The 17936-nt window shown below is 52.9% G+C and overlaps 1 protein-coding gene across 27 annotated transcripts in view; it reads right to left on the minus strand.

Annotated features, from left to right (window-relative positions):
* The window catches only part of LOC128902255 (transcription factor 4-like), a 237109-nt gene that overhangs the window by 4706 nt on the left and 214467 nt on the right, over positions 1 to 17936 (minus strand). For 21 of the 27 annotated variants that reach the window (XM_054184857.1, XM_054184858.1, XM_054184864.1 and 18 more), the window contains 3 exons: positions 17469 to 17545; positions 15022 to 15225; positions 899 to 1034 (listed from right to left, as the gene is read on the minus strand). In XM_054184857.1, coding sequence (XP_054040832.1) covers positions 899 to 1034; positions 15022 to 15225; positions 17469 to 17545 — 417 coding nt within the window. The remainder of the gene's footprint in view (positions 1 to 898; positions 1035 to 15021; positions 15226 to 17468; positions 17546 to 17936) is intronic. The other 6 variants (XM_054184865.1, XM_054184856.1, XM_054184860.1 and 3 more) reach the window with 2 other exon arrangements.

Here is a 17936-nt window from a genome sequence, read left to right on the forward strand (position 1 = left end):
CCAGGCCTGGGGGTGGCACCTCCGGAAAAGGGGGTTTCAGCTGGGACTTTGAGGTCCAGCTCTGCTCCTCTGCCTTCAGGAACAGATGGGGGTCGGTGTCTGCAAAACATTAGCTACGTCTGAAGGAGTTCTGCGCGCTCACTACCTATTCGTAGACGACATGATCCGCATTTTACAAAGCGGCCAGGGAGCTTGTGACCTTGCCCAGACCGGCATTTCCAACTGCTAGGTAGCCGTGGGAGGGGACACAGGACACCTGGCTGCTACTCCTGTTCTTCAATCACAACATAACTTTTCCTTCACCTTGAAAAAAATATCATCTTTAATATGCCATTCTCAAAATAATCAAAATACCTCGGCCGCGATGAACGAGCAGGACCTTGTAAGGCACCCTGATAGTTTAGAGTTTAGGCTCTTTCTTCCACGCTTTAACGGGAAGATCCGCTGCCTCTAGGGATAACGACAACCCTTGGGGTCCTCTGGGTTTGGCTACCTCCAGCCCCGCTTTGCAACGACCCTGCAGAGGCATCTGCCAGGCTTCGGCCAGTGCAGCACGTCCCACGAGCCAAGGAGGGGCACGCTCTGCCTGCAGCCAGAACTGGAAAGGTGGTGGAAAATCCACCGGTCTGAGTCTCGCCTTAAGCTCACTGCTTTTTCATCTGTGTCCTGCAGTGTTTTCTACACTCTTTAATTTTGCTGCTTAAAGCAAAAATTAAAAAAAAAAAAGGGAGTGTTTCGGGGAGCAGAGCTGAATTAGCAAACGGGCTCTGCCCTGCTGTCCCCGCCATGCCCTGCGCTGCGTCACAGTCCCCAGCATCCCTGGGACCAGAAGCGCGGACACCTCCTCCCTCATCCCAGCTGCGTGTCCGGGGATGCTCTGTCCCGGGATGGTACTCACCCCTGTACGGGTCCTGGGGCGGGTTCAAATCCGGGGAGGTGGCGGACTGGACGGGCAGCTGGGGGACCGGGACCTGGTTTGGCACGAGCGAGTGGCTGCCGCGGAGGCTGACCCCGTCCTCGCGATGTGCTCCCACCTGCCGGGGAGAGGAGAGAGGCAGCGGTGAGACCACGGGGTGCCGGACAGACGGGGTGCCGAACAGACGGGGTGCCGGACAGACGGGGTGCTGGACAGACAGCTGAGCCCCGTGTCCCAGGGACCCCGGGAGAGGGACGGGGAGATATGGCACTGGGCTGCGTTTCACTAGAGGGCGCAGACAGCCCGTCCAGCCGCACCGCACGCACCGCACACACCGTACACGTTGCACACGCCGTACACACCACGCACACCGCACACGCCGCCCGGGAGGACGCCGCGCCGCGCGCCCCGTGACAAACACGGCAGAGCAGCTCAGGCAGGTAAAACGTCAAATTGTCTCCCAGGGTGCCGCAGCCGAGCGCGCCGATTCCTCCCCATCTGTCTTCTATCATGTCCGCCAACAGATCTGACAATTATCTTAATGCCCATATGCTTAATTGTGGGCTTCGCAATTCCCCCATTGCTATCGGAAATCCTGCAGGAATTTCAATTTGGCATTCGACTTCCATCGCGGGGGATCAGATTCGCAGGCCTGCCATTTTTTCCCCCCGTAATGCCAGCTAAGCCTCTGACAGCGGGAGCTGCGGCAGCGAGTGGCGCGGCCCCCGCTACCCCCCCACCCCACCCCCAAACATAATAACGTGTCACCTGCCTTTCCAAAACGAGAAGCCCCCTCCAAATTAGCGCTCGCTGTATTTCATTAACCACCGAGTCCCAAACCCGAAGGGGCACCATCCCTGCCAGCGCCGTGACTCCGGGTAATACACCAATGAAGGTTTTATTAAACACTCCAGCAATGCCATCATCGGAGCTGACAGCGCGGGCGCGATGGAAAGGCAGCCATCCCTTCTGCACGGCTCACCGCCACCGCGGAGCAGGGCTGCTCCTTCGTTAAATTAAGAAGACCGCCAAGAAGAGTTAAGCGTCTGAAGAGCAAAACTGTCAGGAGCTGCAGGAGATTTTGATATAAAAGCCCCCGGAGCGGTAACACCGGCGCTGCTCCTTCATGGCAGCTCCAAGCCGGAGAGGGATGGATGGACGGACAACTACAGGGATGGAAAAGCCACCGCTCCACCTCCTCAGGTGCCTGCATCCCCTCCCGCTCCGGCACAAAGGGGTGATAAGCCCGGCGGAGAACTGTAAATCGCTCTTTATTCTCAAAAAAGTAAGTACTTGGATAAAAAAAGATGGAGGGATGTTTCTAATCAGACTTACAAGATAATATAGGATAATTGTTACCAGCAAGTCGAGACCGCAGTGAGAAAGATAAAAGGGAATCCTGCCAAGGGGAACTTGAGAAAATCTTTCACTACTAGACGAAATGCAAATAACCGAAAGCTAGTGTAAAATAGCAGAGACAAAAACTCTCTCCTTGTTGAGACATTCTAATTTTTAAAACATGAGGTACTAAGAAAAGACCGAAACGGGCGTTATTTGGCTTTAAGGGAGACTGAGTTGTTACAGCGCGCCTGGAGCTCGCAGTCCTTCCTGAAACCTCAACGGAGAAAAAGCAGTAAAATCCCCATGACATCCTTCTGAGGGGAAAAAGTGTTTTTTCCCCACGCCTATGAAAGAAAACACCAAGTGAAGCAGGCTGTCCTTCTCCATCCCCAGAGACACCCTGGCTCAGCTGGACACGACCTTGGGCAACCCAGCCTAGCTTGGGAGCTGGACCTGACGCCAACGCTGGCCCCATCGTGAGCAGGGGTTTCATCCCTTCCTCCTTTATCCACTTCCACAAATCCCCTCCAACATACATTTTTCTACGAAAGACAAAAACCATTTCGTTTCGAGGTCGATAAAGACAAAGAAACATGTGACACCACTTCTGGTGGGTGAGTCACCACCACCCTTGGAGCAGAGCTCCGGAGAGCGGCTGGAAGCCATAAAGGGGCTGTGACAGAGGCCACGGCTCGCTCTGCGTCCCTCCCCTTTCCTGCCAGCTTCCCTGGGCTCCATCCCCGACCTGTGCAGACAGACAGACCCCAAGACAGCACGCATCTCGTCCCACTCCTGCCCCGGAGCAGCCACCTCCTCCCCCGGACCACCTCCGTAATGGGGCTACGGGAGGTGCCTCCAGTTGGGTGGTCCAGCTTGAAGAGGGACAACCCAGCTATCTTGATTATTTGGCCTAAATTCTTGACGATACCTCTTGTTTTATCATGTCAAGAAGCAGACCTGCTAATAATTGAAAGCTCACGATTTGGAGGATTTTGAAACTGAAGTGTTGAATTCAGATGCAAAAAAAAAAAAAGATGCCACAAAGACACCACCACTTCACTGCTGACATACTGATGTAAAGTTTTATATACATTTTAAAAATTGGTTCCAATGAAAAAAAAAGATTCCCTCACATTTCCTCTCCTTTAGGTTCTCAAGAGATCTGGAGAGTCACCACTTATGTCTCACAACTGAACGATCAATTCAATGCCCCATCCCTGGAGGGGTTCAAGGCCAGGTTGGCCGGGGCTTGGAGCAACCTGGGCTGGTGGGAGGTGTCCCTGCCCATGGAAGAGTGTTGGGACCGGATGATCTTTAAGGTCCCTCCCAACCCAAATCATTCTGTGATTCTATAAAAACTCTCTCTTCTCTTTTACAACCCACTAGGTGATCAATCTCGCTTGTTGAGATTTGCAGCATCTTCTCCTGCCAACTGGCAAATTCCAACCTATGGCCACCCCTACACGAAACAAACCCCATTTCTTATCCACTCTGCTTGACTCCAGGCCCATTTTCCCCTCTCTCCAGGGGGAGGCCGGCATCCCGAGATGGGATGGAGCTCAGGCTCCCAGCCCCGATCCTCCCCGGGCCACAGCGAGGGGGCTGCTCCGAAACACCGACGCTTTCCACCTCTACGGCCACACAAACCAGCACCTTGCAACGGCCTTGCCTGGATAATTTATTTCTCCAGTTTCAATCGCCTGCAAGAAGATTCGGGCGGCCCCATCGCTTCGTTACCCACACAGAGCGTGTTTTCTGAGACACAGGAAGACTCCAACCCTACCAGGCCACAAACAAACACCTTTGTGTGTGTGCGTGTAGGTGTGCACACGTGTATCTATAGTGAAAGATCAAAACCAGCCCACACCAAGCGGTCCCACAAGTAGAGGACTCCAGGGGCTGGCTGTCACCACGCCACCACGTCTCCCCCACTGTGGGATGCCCTGTCCCACCTGGGCACCCAAATGCCCGCTTTTACAGCAAACCCCAGGCCTCAAGACTTCTAAATTACACCGACCATTTACTTTTCTCCTTTAACCACCATCAGCTGCTTTCAGCAGGAACCCTGGACCTTCAAGAGCACCAAACGCGGCTGACACCCGCCGTCTGCCAGGGGATGCAGGGATGCGACACTCTGGAATAAAGCCCACGCGTACAAGGCGGGAGGGACCGAAAGCAGCCACGCCGGCGAGCTCGGGGACCAGGGACACGGGGGACGCTGCGTTTTCTGTCCCCCCGCCCCTTCCCCTCCGCAGCCAGCAGTGCCACCGGTTTGTCTGTTATACAAACAACAGCTCTGCCCCGAGGTGGAGCGCAGATAGGAATCATTCCCCCCAGCCCGGGAGCGTAGATTATAAATAATACTTATCTTTAGAGAATCAAACTCGCTTTGAAGTTCTATTAATATTTTATTTATTTCCATCTCTTTAAACAGCCCCCTACCGCAGCGCTTGGCAGACTGGAGCGGGGAAAAAAAACCCAACCAAAAAACCAACAAAGAACAAATCCTAAAATGTGGATGGGAGGTACAGGCAGGTTCTGCTGCTGACGTGCAAACCTCTGCCTTCACTGCCCCTTCGCAACCGCCACGGCGGGCACAGGCGGGCACCCAGGCAGACCTGGGCACCCTCACGTGGGAACTCCACTCCGCTTGAGACAATGCAGCAAAGGGAAAAACCACGAGAAGCCCCAGGCCTCCGGGCTTTTTTTTTTTCTTTTGCTATTAAGGTTAAAAAGGTTTTTGAAAGAGAAATAAATACCGGTGCAGAAAAGGCTGATCAAAACCGTTCTGTGCAGGTCTCTTTGGAGGCACGCACCTCCCTGAGGGACGCAGCACAAAAACCTGGACAGACGATGCCTGAATTCATTGGCATTAGCCTTTTATAGCATTTTGAAAACTTCAACAGCTGGAAGAAGGCTAGACCTCACCTCCTCCTACCTTTGCGTTTTCATTTTTATATACGATAACAGGTACTCAGCACAAACGTCAGGTTTTTCTGGTTACGCTCGTCTATCTGTCCCAGGTTCTCTGCACTATCTATACATCCCTCGTGAAGAGGAAGGTGTTTAAAAACAAATACGTGGAAATTAATTCTTGAATACTCAGCATTTCATGACGGAGATGTAAACCTGTAGTTAACCCAGATAAAGACGGCGATGCTGGGATGCTGGAAAAGAACTCCCAGTTTCACCTTTGTCCCACAAAGTGAGTTTTTCTTCCTTTTTTAAAAAGTAACTACTCTGCTAAGATGCTTGTTTCATCACCGTCAAGATGCACTGCACTGAATTTGGCAGTTTTTCAACCCTTATGAAGATTAGCCCCCCCGAAGGGGTGTCCCCAGAGCGGGCTGGTGGCCCCAGCCATCCCTTGCTGCTCCAGGCCGGGGGCACAGTGCAGCTGGGACACGGGGCAGCGGGAGGCTGGGGACAGGCTCGCGCCTGCCCTTCACACAGAGCAATCTAGGATGTTCCTCTGGGAGGAGAGGTTCCCCAGCTCCCTCTTGAAGACGTGTAAATCACCCCCCCAGAAATGAAACCCTGATCTCCAAATGTGCCTTCCCAGCCACTGCCACGGGGCCACGAGGAATGGGGGCCAGGAGGAATGAGGGTCCAGGAGGAATGGGGGTCCAGGAGGAATGGGGGTCCAGGAGGAACTGGGGGGGCAGGAGGAACAGGGTCCAGGAGGAACAGGGCAGCAGGAGGAACGGAGGTCCAGGAGTCCAGGAGGAGCTGGGAGCAGGAGGAACACGGTCCAGGAGAAACGGAGGTCCAGGAGGAATGGGGAGGTCAGGAGGAGCCGGGTCCAGGAGGAATGGGGTCCAGGAGGAAGAGGGGGACAGGAAGAATGGGCCGCCAGGAGGAATGGGGCTCCGGGAGGAACAGGACTCCAGGAAGAACAGGGGGGCAGGAGGAATGGGGGTCCAGGAAGAACAGAGGTCCAAGAGAAATGGGATTCAGGAGGAATGGGGGTCCAGGAGGAAGGGAGTCCAGGAGAAATGGGGGTCCAGGAGGAACGAGGGGCCAGGAGGAACGAGGGGCCAGGAGGAACGGGGGCCAGGGCCCCAGCTATGCCCCCCGCATCCCCCAGCTGTGTGTGCCCCAGCACACGTGGGGCCACCTGCCACTATGGAGAGAGCAGGAAGATGCTCAGTTCTCAGCAAACATAAAGAGAAAACGTGTCTGCGCCGTGATCAGCCCCCCGCTGACGCGGAAACCTCTTCTGCTGCCTCTGACCTGTCCCCTCCCCGTGAAATCCCAACGGCACCCGGCAGCCCCGAAGCACCGCGTTTTGTTTGGAATGACCTGGGATTCTCCCTCTCTCTCCATGGCACGTGTATGAGGACGGAAAGCTCAGGAGTGAATCCTGAGCCGGGGTAAGAAACGCTCCTACCAACATTCCTTTGATTGCTCACAGCTGGGCATTTGAAGCCGGGGCAAGGTACGGAGCAGACATAAGCTGTAAAACACGGGGAATAAGGTTTCCCATGAAGTTCTGAGCGTTGCACCCCTTTCCTTATGGTTAACCCCTCCCGTGCCGAGAGGCAACCTTCGCACGCACGGTTAATTTTCTAAATACAAAGGCAAAACTATCACCTAGAGCCTGGGTCACGGTTGGGAGGAGATTATTCCCGACTTGCCAATATCACGAACAAACGCAACAAGCAACATGCTTTGTCCTTTTAAAAATGATGACCTTGTGTTATCCAATTAGATAAATAAAAACACGCGGCAGGGAAGTTGTAAGGTGATGCATGTTAACATGTGTTCAATATTGTCAGAATTTATAAGTCTGACAGAAAGCAGATTTGTGCAAAGCCCTTATAAACCTCCAGCGCTATATTAAAAAGGGAACAGCGCAGGGCACTCCGGCACAAATGGTCTCTCACTGTATGTGTGTATTATTGGTCCAAATTATTCACTCTTATTTAACTGCACCGAAGCCTTTCATCTCCATGCTATACAATAATAGTTTCCATATGACCAGTGGCTCAGCTATAAATAAGATCAAAAGCAAAAGAAAGGATTTAATAAAAAAAAAAAAAGAAAAAAAAAAAGAAAAAAAAGAAGACATTAAGAGTGGCATTAAATCAGGAAAAAAAGCAAAGTTCACATATTTTTTCTGCAGAAAAGAAGTAGTGCTGAGTACTAAGCAGCTCGCCAAATATCTTATGAAAGGGCCGTTTGCGAGCCAGTTGTATGCAAAAGCCATTTGAACAGAGCTGGAAGTGGCAAAGCCGGACTTTGCCGTTCAAAGGAAGGGGAAAGAGGAAAACAAGCGGCAGTGCCACGTCTCCCTGCGAGGCCGGGCGAGCGGCTCCGCGCGGCATCCCCGGTGCCCGCCGGGTGGGAAGAGGCCGGTGCCGGCCCCGTCCCTCCCGCTCCGCTCCCCGCCATCCTCCTTCAGCATCCCGCCCTCCCCGGGGAGCAGGGACCACCATGGCCCCCCGCCGGCCATAATTCCGCCCGAGCTCTCCCTACTTTGCTTTCCCAAGGATTTTAAGGGAAACCAAGCGGTTGCCGCCTATTCTGGAGAGAATTGGATTGCCATGGCCGTCGGAGGGAAGTCACCGAAATAATCCCCGCGTTTTCCTTCCAACAGAGATGATTATTCATTTAAGCATTGGCTAAATCTGGAGATATAAAGGCTCCTAAAGTACAGGATTAAGAATATTAACTCTTCTTCACCGAAAGGCTGGGGAGGGGGGGAACCACGCTGCAAGCACGCCGGGGTGCTTTATTTTGGTCCCCAAACTGGGTGACGGGGGTCCCGTCCTGAGCATCGGGAGGCTGAGCATCCTCGCCGCCGCCTTCCTCCCCGCACCGCCCTCGCCTCCGAAGCTCCCACCCTGCACCAAGTGGCTCCTGGGACATGATCCATCGCCGCCCGGGAGCGCAGCCGCGCCGCAATCAAAGCCGGGAACCCAAATGCGCCGGGGGTTTTAACCACGCGCCTAATTAGCCGGTTAGAAATGAATGGAGCCATTGTGCGAGGACAACGCTTTCCAGAAAAAGGTGTCGTTTAAAGATCGGTCAGCGGTTTCTTTCCCGGTCAAAATGAAGTTTATAGCTCCAAAATAATTTAAAAATATGATAAAGGCTGTAATTGCGCGGCATTAGGAATGTCAACCAATTAGGCAGAAAATGGTGCTATAGAAAAACCCGACGCTGGTGCCCGTTATGTCAGATTTCATTCCGGTAAGGCCATTCTGTCCAGTTTTTTTAAATTTATATTATACCTGCTAACTCAAAAACACAGTCAGGCAAAACAAACCACAGACCCAGCGGCTACAACTGCGCTAAAAATGAAGAAGAGAAAAAAGACGGTACGACAAAACGGCAAAAGCCAAGTTTTGCCTTTTAAACAACGCCAAGTCGCTCGACTCTTTTTGTTTATGTTCGAATGACATAACTGAATTACTTCATGAGCTGCTACTTTTAATTCCTAGGGGTGGAAAATTCCATAAGTTAATTTAATGTGGATGTGAAAAAAAAATACACACGAACACGCTCTCTTCCTGTGGGCCCTGGTGCGAAGCATGCAGGCTGGCTGCTGGGCTTCTAAGCACGACCTTCAAAATAACATATAATGTTTCTGGTTTATAATGATTTTCAGCCATACCTTGGCGCAACGCTACAGAAGGAACGTGCGTCTTCCGAGATTATGGTGCAAAAGTTAGCATTTTGCTGTTTTCTGCCCTTCCGTTTGAAACGTTAGGAGAAAAGCCCCGCGATCCGCGTAACCTCTGAAATAACAGGAACTGCGGAAAGCCAGGAAATTCACAGCTCAAGCTGAAAATATACACTTAGCTCATGCCCTTGAGAGACGGAGACGGGCAGATTAAATCAACCCAAACTCCCAGTTTTGACCCTGCCATGCGACTTCTAAAACTTCGGCCTTGAAGACCCTTACAGAGATAGAAACATTACTAGCAGCCCACGATTTAAGAAATATCCCGACTTCGAGACTTCCCTGCTGCCCTTCTCCCAGCTGCAGGAGCCGCAACATCGCGGCGCAGGGGGATGGGCGCCTCCCCCGGCCTTTCCCCGCTAACCCAGTTCGCTGCTAAACTGGTATCAAACGCGCTGCGCTGGGAAACGGCGTGAATTAACGCGGGCCGGTTTGCTCACGGCGCGGGGGAAATGAAAAACAGGGCCATCAGCGAATTCCAGGGGGCTGCTAAAAATCAGTAAATGCTTAAACGCTTTCCTTACTGGGCCACTAATAAAAAAAAAAAAAAAAAAGCAAAAAGCGAGGGAAAGTAAAAATAAGAAATCCCTTTTAAGACGGCCTGCTCCAGCAGAGCGTTCGCGCAGGGAGCAGAGCCCAGCTGTAAAGCTGGCCTGGTTCCACGCAACCCGAGCGCTCCCTTCCCAGCCCAGCAGCAGCCGACCCATCTCCGCCGTATCTGTCTGGGGAGAAGAGGCGCACAGCTGCTGCGAGGGAGAGCAGGCAGGGAGCAGGCAGGGAGAGCGGGCAGGAAGAGCAGGCAATGGTCAGAGAGCAGGCAGGGAGAGCAGGCAGGGAGCAGGCAGGGAGAGCGGGCAGGGAGAGCAGGCAATGGTCAGAGAGCAGGCAGGGAGAGCAGGCAATGGTCAGAGAGCAGGCAGGGAGAGCAGGCAGGGAGAGCAGGCAGAGAGCGGGCAGGGAGAGCAGGCAATGGCCAGAGAGCAGGCAGGGAGTGCAGGCAAGGATTGTGGGCAGCGGGCAGGGAGCTGGCAAGGAGTGGGCAGGGAGAATGAGCAGGGAGGGAGAGCAGGCAGGGAGCGGGCAGGGAGCGGGCAGCAGGGAGGGAGCACAGGCAAGGAGAGCAGGCAAGGAGCAGGCAGGGAGTGCAGGCAGCAGGCAGGAAGTGGGCAGGGAGCAGGCAAGGAGTCCAGGCAGCAGGCAGGGAGAGAAGGCAGGGAGAGCAGGCAGGAAGCATGGGCAGCAAGCAATGAGCAGGAGGGAGCAGGCAGGGATAGCAGGCAATGGGCAGGGAGCAGGCAGGGATAGCAGGCAGGGATCGCAGGCAGGGGTTGCGGGCAGGGAGAGCAGGCAGGACAGCAGGCAAGGAGTGCAGGCAGGGGTCGCAGGCAGGGAGAGCAGGCAGGGAGTGCGGGCAGAGAGCGGGCAGGGAGAGCAGGCAGGGATCGCGGGCAGCGCGCGGAGGTGCGCGGTGGGCACAGCCGCTTCCACCAGCGCTCCCTACAAGCTTCCGGTCCATACCTCCCACTGCTACTTTATTTACTGCAGCTGGCCAGCCTTTTATAGCCTGTTTCATGTATTAAAATTCAAATGTGGAAAACATTACCAGTATCCTCCTTGAGTTTTTTTTTTTTTCTAGTTTTTTTTTTTTTAAATTTTTTCCCCCTTCAACTTCCTTTTCAGCGTGGAATGTATCAAATGGTCAAAGGCTAACTTCAGACTGACTCCACTCAAAAGCTATTTCCTTTGTTCTTATGTTTTTCCTTCAAAATTCATACCAGTTTTCCAAAAAGAAATTATCGGGCCCGGCTCTTTCACCCCAGTTACGGTTTCAGACAGTGAGTAATGCTGCCGGGGAAGGCGGCAGGCGCTGGCTTTGCAGAGGAACGTCCCCGTCTCCCAAAGCATCCCAACTCTCCGGCTCCCTCACCTTGTTCTCACCGGACATTTAATTTAGCCCAGGTCCCAACAAAACCCCTCCGACCCCATCGCTCGGCGCTTCTCCTGAAAAAAACAAGTGCCTCCATATTCCTAAAAATACAAAGGCGTTTTTTTAAGACGCGCGACACCGGCGCTTCCATTTCTCATTGTTGCTGCTTTTTTTTTTTTTCTTTTTTTTTTCTGTTTCAAGCTAACTTCACCTACATCTGGTATTTAAGCGAGGAGCGCATATTTCTGGAACAAACCGTCTCTGAAGTGATGCCCTGGGTGCATGTTGCATCAGTTTCACATATGCAAAGCGAACAAAGCTACAAAAATTAAACTCTTTTCTCTTGATTGAGAGCAGATATGCAGAAACAGTTGTAAGTCACAGATCTGCCTTTTAATAAAGCCAGATTTCTTCATTAAAAGCAGTATTGTTTAAACACTGGAGGAAAAAATAGCTTTGTACAAACTCAAATCTTAGATTATATGTATCCCAAGTGTATTTAACATATTACCTGAGGCCAAGCTAAATTACAATCTAGAATTTCCTTTTGTGAATTCTCAGCAACTGCCACAGAGAGCAAAACAATGTCTGGTTCATGCTAATTTTATTGGGGAAGGGGAGAGGAGATGGATTTCACCGAGCTGCTGAAAAAGCATCTTTTTACCTCTCGGAGCCTTTCGCCAGACCATTTGCAGTTAACGCTTCGCTTTTCTTTTCTCGAAGCTGCGAACGGCGCAGGCTCGGTTGTGGCTTTTAATGATATTTTCCCCGCGACAGAGTCGCTTTTAGCCACGTTTCGTTTAACGAGGAGCAGCGCCTGTCACAAAGCTGCCCTAATAAAGAACCCTCCCCCTTATTTTCCTTTCTCAGGTGCTTAATTTCAGCAGTTGATGTTACATTTTACTAACCCGAAGCAAGAGAAACCATGGGGAAATAGTTTAGGGAACCGTACGCGGGCAAGTTTGAAGGGGAAGACTGTTTGGTCAAGGACAGCTGGGGCAGGATACCTGGAAAAACCAGCGTTTTCTTGCAGGGGGCAAGCGGGAGATATTTTAAAATATCTGGGATATTCTAATTTCCGTAGGAGATGGCAGAGCTCAGCTCTGAAGGCTCTGGATGGTGCTCAGCACTCAAGCTGAGACACAAACCCCTGCCCTTGGCCGGAGCTGGAGCGTGCCGAGGGCTGCGGAGCCCTTCCCGAGGTGGGATGGAGAGTGGCCACCAGCCCCCGGCTTGGCTCGACCCCCCCCAGGCTGGACCAGCCGCCTGAGCATCACCCCAGCATCGCCCCAGCCTCGGGAACAGCCCTGCCGGATAAAGCCCCGCTCTCAGCACCGCCCCAGCCTCATTAGTTTATAATCACCTATCCCGCTATCCCGACAGCGCCGAGCATCCCCGGCGCTCAGGCGGGGAACGCGGTAATTATCAAATAATTGGCCACCAGAAGAAGCTCCTTCCTTCCCCATGCAGTTGCCTCACACTCGGGCATCAAAGTTTTTCTTTCTTTCTTTTTTTCTTCCCTTGCGGGGGAAAAAAAAAAAAAAAAAAAAAAAAAAGGAGGAATCCTGTCTGAATCCCGTCAAATAAAACTCTAAATGTTTGCATTTTCCATATGATGTCTAATCCTATTTGGAATGCTTCTGAACATTTGGCCTTGATTACATCTTGGAGCAATGAATTTCACAGGTCATTGTGCGTTGAATAAAAAGTATTTCTTTTTGTCAGGTTCACTGAATGTCCCCTTGTTCTTTAATTATAAGGCAGGATGAATAGGAGCGCGAGATTTACCTTCTCTATGCTGTCCATTATTCCACGTACCTCTATTATGGCTCCACTTATTCATCCCCTTTCTAAACAAAATCACCGCAATCTGTTCAACCTCCCTTCACACGAAAATCCTTCCGTGCTTGCAATCATTCCCGCTGTTTGTCCCTGAACTCCTCCTAATTCCACTACACGTTTTTGAGCTCGGCAAACCAAAACAGAACACAGCTCCAGGGAAGGCGTACACACACGTATGGATATTTAAATACAAACCCAGGGCGCATATGGCCACTCCACTGGTTCTGGTGTCCTTTCGCATGTCCCTTTTCAACTCAACGGGCTTTGAGTCTTTTTTTTTTTTTGGGGGGGGGGGGGAGATTCTTGCACACTGAGGAGAAATTTCCACGCGACTCTAGCGGAGGCATACGCTCTCCTCCCTATATGTATATGGTTAATTGAAATTCTTTCTCCTGATCTGCCCTGCCTCGCCCTTAGCCTGTGGGCTGAGCCGGGGATCAAGCCTAGTCCCCCCCAGCGCCACGCAGCAACGCACTGGCCACCGATCTGTCGGGTCCCTTGCTCTTTCCACATATTTTCCCCTCGTCTTAATTAACCTAAATAGCTCCAACCATGCGAAAATACTGCCCCATAACTCCTTGTTCCCTCCCTCCATTCCACGTGTGAGTACGCAACTCTATTTCGGGCATGAAATTTGGAAGTATAAAGCCGAATGCCTTTTAATCCTGCTGAAAATCGCGCTGGTTTAGTTCAGCAACTTCGCCGCTTCCTAACTGAGAATTGCTGTTTCTCAGGTCCTCTATTTTTTCACTAACTTCTGCCGAGCGACTTCAAGATTTCTGTAGGCTGTAGAGGGTTTTCCTTATTATTTTTCTGACGTATTAAAAAAGGATGGAAGAGACGTGCTTTTCCTTTGCAAGGGAGAAAGCGACTGCAAAATATTGCCTTTGCGAAGCGCAAGATGCCTGTCCTGCAGACCTGAGCGGTGCGTGTGATGACAGACCTGACCCCACGGGTGTTTGCGACACCCCGCTTACAGTGACAAACTCCCGAGGAGGTCAGGAGCCCGAGGAGGGTCCACGGGGCCAGGCTTCTGTGTGCCACCTACTTCCCATTGGAGAAGGGTCACGTAATCCGGAGGGAAACACAGGCCACGGTGAGCGCACGCAGCTCTAACTCCAAACCACTGCCTCCCCTCAAAATTAAGGATGTGTTTAAAAGGAGGGGATTACCACCTCCCGTTCCTTCACCCTTCTCCAGCCCTGCACGCCAAAACCGCGCCTTACACTAAAAAGCGAGCGGTAGGTCCTGATGACACGCGACGCTACCGAAATCTTTTTGAAAGCAAATAAAAAAAGTAAAAGCATTTCAAGACCTGGGTAAGGGCAGTGATTTCATGTTCACCTGGCCTGGAAATCAAAAAATAAATGAACCCCTGAAGATTTCACACCCCCTCGTGCCCTGTGCCATACACGTACACGCACACAGAGTCATAGAATGGTTTGGGTTGGAAGGGAGCTTAAAGGCCACCCAGTGCCACCCCCTGCCCTGGGCAGGGACACCTCCCACCAGCCCAGGTTGCTCCAAGCCCCGGCCAACCTGGCCTTGAACCCCTCCAGGGATGGGGCAGCCACAGCTTCTCTGGGCAACCTGGGCCAGGGGCTCACCACCCTCACACCAAAGAATTGCTTCCCAATATCTCATCTCAGTCTCCCCTCTTCCAGTTTAAAACCGTTCCCCCTCGTCCCATGGTTCCCCTCCCTGCTCCAGAGTCCCTCCCCAGCTCTCCTGGAGCCCCTTGAGGGACTGGAAGGCAGCTTCTGTGCACATGGTATGAGAAGGGTAAAATGGGGCTGTGCCGCTGGTCCCCAACGTGCAGCCATGCGAACAGCCCCTGGAAAGACACAGGAGAGCCCGACCCCACTGGTGTGTGCCTGCCCCGCTGCCGTGGGGCTGCTGCTCCCCACCCCCCGGCGGTGCCTGCCAGTGACTTCTTGGTGCCCCCGTGTCCCCAGCCAAGCCAGGCTACGTCAGCCAGGATGGTTAACGAGGGCGGACACAGAGCCGAGGGCTTGGTACCGGTGACAGGCGTGGTGCCAGCTGAGCTGAGGGGACAGGAGGGAACAAGCAGAGTCGGGCGCACGTACCGCCATTGGAGCGAAACGCGCGTACACACACCTGCAGCACAACGGCTGACACCTCCACCCTGCGCCAAGGCACGGCAGCGTCGCTCCCTCCATGAAAACGCACATGTGCATCCCATCTCTGAGCAGCTGCAAACCCCTGCTGACCCTCGCACCCATCCATCCCCCTCCCCGCGCCCATGGATTGGGTTGGTTCTTCACCCCGGCGAGTCCCGTGGCTTACCATGAGCGAGTGACGGTTGGCGGAGAGCAGGCCGGTGCCGTAGCCGGAGCCCAGCCCAGCCATGGCTCCGTTGTGCGACGGCCCTATCAAGCTGTGCATGTCGGCGTGGCCCCCCGGCATGGCGGTGGCGGGCCCCACCGCGTGGTTGCGCAGGACGTGGATGGCGTCGTCCAGTCTCTCCAGGCGGTCCTCGATCCGGCTTTGCTGTTGGCGTGCGAGAAACAAAGCGGGAAGAGCATCAGCAGGCGCGCAGGGATGCCCAGCGCCGGGCACGGGGCGCTGCCGCCGGTGGGCATGGGGCGCGCGGGGGCACGGTCACTGACAGCCAGTCCTTCCTTCTCAACCCCTTGGTGTATTTTTTGTTGGTTTTGGCGCTTTTTTTTTGGTTGTTTTTTTTTTTTTAATTTTTTTTTTTTTTTGGAAAGGAGCGGTTTTGTTTCCCTAGGGCAATGTTTAGAGTAGCGTTGCGGGGAAGGAGAGAGCATGGTTAACACGAGTACAGCTTTGATTTTCATGGGCAAAACAGGTTCAATGATTCCTCATGAACATAATCATTACAGTACATATGTTGCCCTCTATGTCTTTGAAAAGTTTTAGTGATTACTTAAAAAAAAAATAATAATAATAAAAAAATAATAAAAAAAAAGAAGTAAAGAAACAAATACACCTCTAATCGTAATCAATCTCTGACCGGGATTTTCCTCCCCCCATCTAATCCCAGGATCACACACAAAGAGAGAAAGAGAAACTACCAGCTCCTGAGGTCCCTCGCTGCTGGGGGGGATTTTTTTCCCTACGGATATGCATCCTGGAATTGCTTTTTGTCACTGGTAAAAACAGCCATAAATCCTCTTCCCTAGCTGGAAGACTCTTCCCTAGCTTACGGCTGGTGAGCAACGTGGCAGCGATGAGCAGCCGGGGACCGAGGGGTGCAGGGCCGCTCCGACCCCCCCGCTTGCAATGCCATGGGGGTCCTGATGGCCACGTGCCTGGAAAGGATGGCCCTTGCCTCCCACTTCTTCCATCATCCTAAACACCAGCCCACCCACCCACGACCCTGGGGAGAGCCTTCGGGGACCCCGAAGCTACTGCCCCCCAACACCGTGCTCCTGCTGAGCCAAAAAACACCCCCCTCCGAGGGGTGCTGCTGGCAGGCGAGGAGGAGGAAGGAGGAGAAGCCACGGGCTGAAGGGAATAACAACCTCAAGGCTTCAGCCTGCCTGCACCACGGGCTGCTCCACGAAAGGAGGGACCCGTGTCTGCGTGCCATGCTCCGGGGACAACCCATGGCGGGAGCCGCTGCTCACCAAACCCCCCCACAGGCCCTGCTCTGCCTCCCCCAGGCCCCACCACTGGCCTAGGCCATCCCCAGCGAAGCTGAAGCCTTTGCTCGTGAATAAAACACGGAAGGGGGAAGCTCACAGGGCAGCCCCCAAGCACGGGGAACCTCGGCTGCAAAAATAATTAGGCAGAGCTTATGGATCTCTCCAGCAATTCTCTTAACCAAGCCAATGCTCTCCGCAAACCAAGCTCACTAAAAAACCTCCGGAAGACAGAGAGCCTAGAAAATATCGCAATCATGAGAGGGATTGCTGTATCGGGGCGGATGAAACGGTCCGTGCTAATTCCTGGCTCTGGCAAACACCTAACGAAGCCAAGGGGACTGCTGCGTCACCCCGTACTAGGGGGGCCGAACGCTGTGTCCTCGGGAATTACCCGATTGCTTCTTTTTTAAGGAAACTTTTAAGTTCTAGCCCTATTTATTTTACACCCAACAACACATCGGGTGTTTCACACCAATCAGTGAAACCCCCTCGACTTCCAACTGAGAGCAACAACCCACCGGGAAGAGGGAGACAGAGGACATTGGACTCTCTACAGTCCTTCCCTGTCCTGTCGTGCTCTTGGCCAGCTCCATCTCTTTCTCTTTCCATTGGGCAAGATAACAAATCTTACTGACATCCCTTTAACACAAGCGTTTAGGACCAGCTCGGCCTGGCGAGCTCATCCCACCGGCTTGTCCCGGAGGGAGGACTCCTGACCATCGCTGCCGCACAGGCCGCACTCCTCCCTCCCTCGCTCCGTGGGACTGATGGACGCGTCGTCCTGCGTGACGCCCACCGCACCTTCCTACTCCCGTTTCCTCCTCAATCTATTCCATCTGCCTGCTCATCCTCCCCTCCTTTCGTGGTCCTGGCTCCCCTTTCCAGTAGATTCCAGCACCGCATCCCCTGTCAAACAGGAGACCCTGGCCAGCAGCATCTCCAACCGCATCACGTATCTACAGCGCGGGGCCCCCCAGGAGATGAATTTAGAGGTGGCAAACTCAAGTCCGAGGGCATAGCGGTCACTAACGAAATGAAAACCTGTGTGAGAAGAATGGATGAGAAATGGAAAGAACAGCAAGTAAAATACTGAGGCAGAGGAGGTCACTAATCAAAACATACCAAAGAGTGTAAGGGACCTTCATAATTGGGAGATGATGACGCTTGACCTCCATTTCTAGACCAAACAGCTGTGCCTGCTAATAGTAAAATTGGAATTACCATTAGAACTATGCAAACAAAAATGTCTTTCAAACTTTTTGGACAGTTTTGTAGACATGTAAATGCCGTATTCCAGATAGACTATAGAGCAGACATATGGAGAACTTCCAAAATACACAGGGGTAGAGGGGGCGGGGGGGGGGGGAAGAAAAAAAAAAGGTATTTTGTAGCAAAGCACGTAGATGCAGGCCACAAAGTTCCCCCAGGCTGCTCCTCGGCATAGAGGGCTGCATTCATTCCCTCGGCAGCTGGAGCTGCGAGAGGCTCCGGGAGATGGGGACGTCTCGGCAGTGGAAGGAGCAGCAGCGCTGCGGGGCGGCCGGAGCCCGGCACAGAGCAGCCCATTTCTCCCAGCCTTCCTTCCAGACA

Source organism: Rissa tridactyla, chromosome Z (genome assembly GCF_028500815.1).
Source record: "Rissa tridactyla isolate bRisTri1 chromosome Z, bRisTri1.patW.cur.20221130, whole genome shotgun sequence".
NCBI classification, from domain to species: Eukaryota; Metazoa; Chordata; class Aves; order Charadriiformes; family Laridae; genus Rissa; species Rissa tridactyla.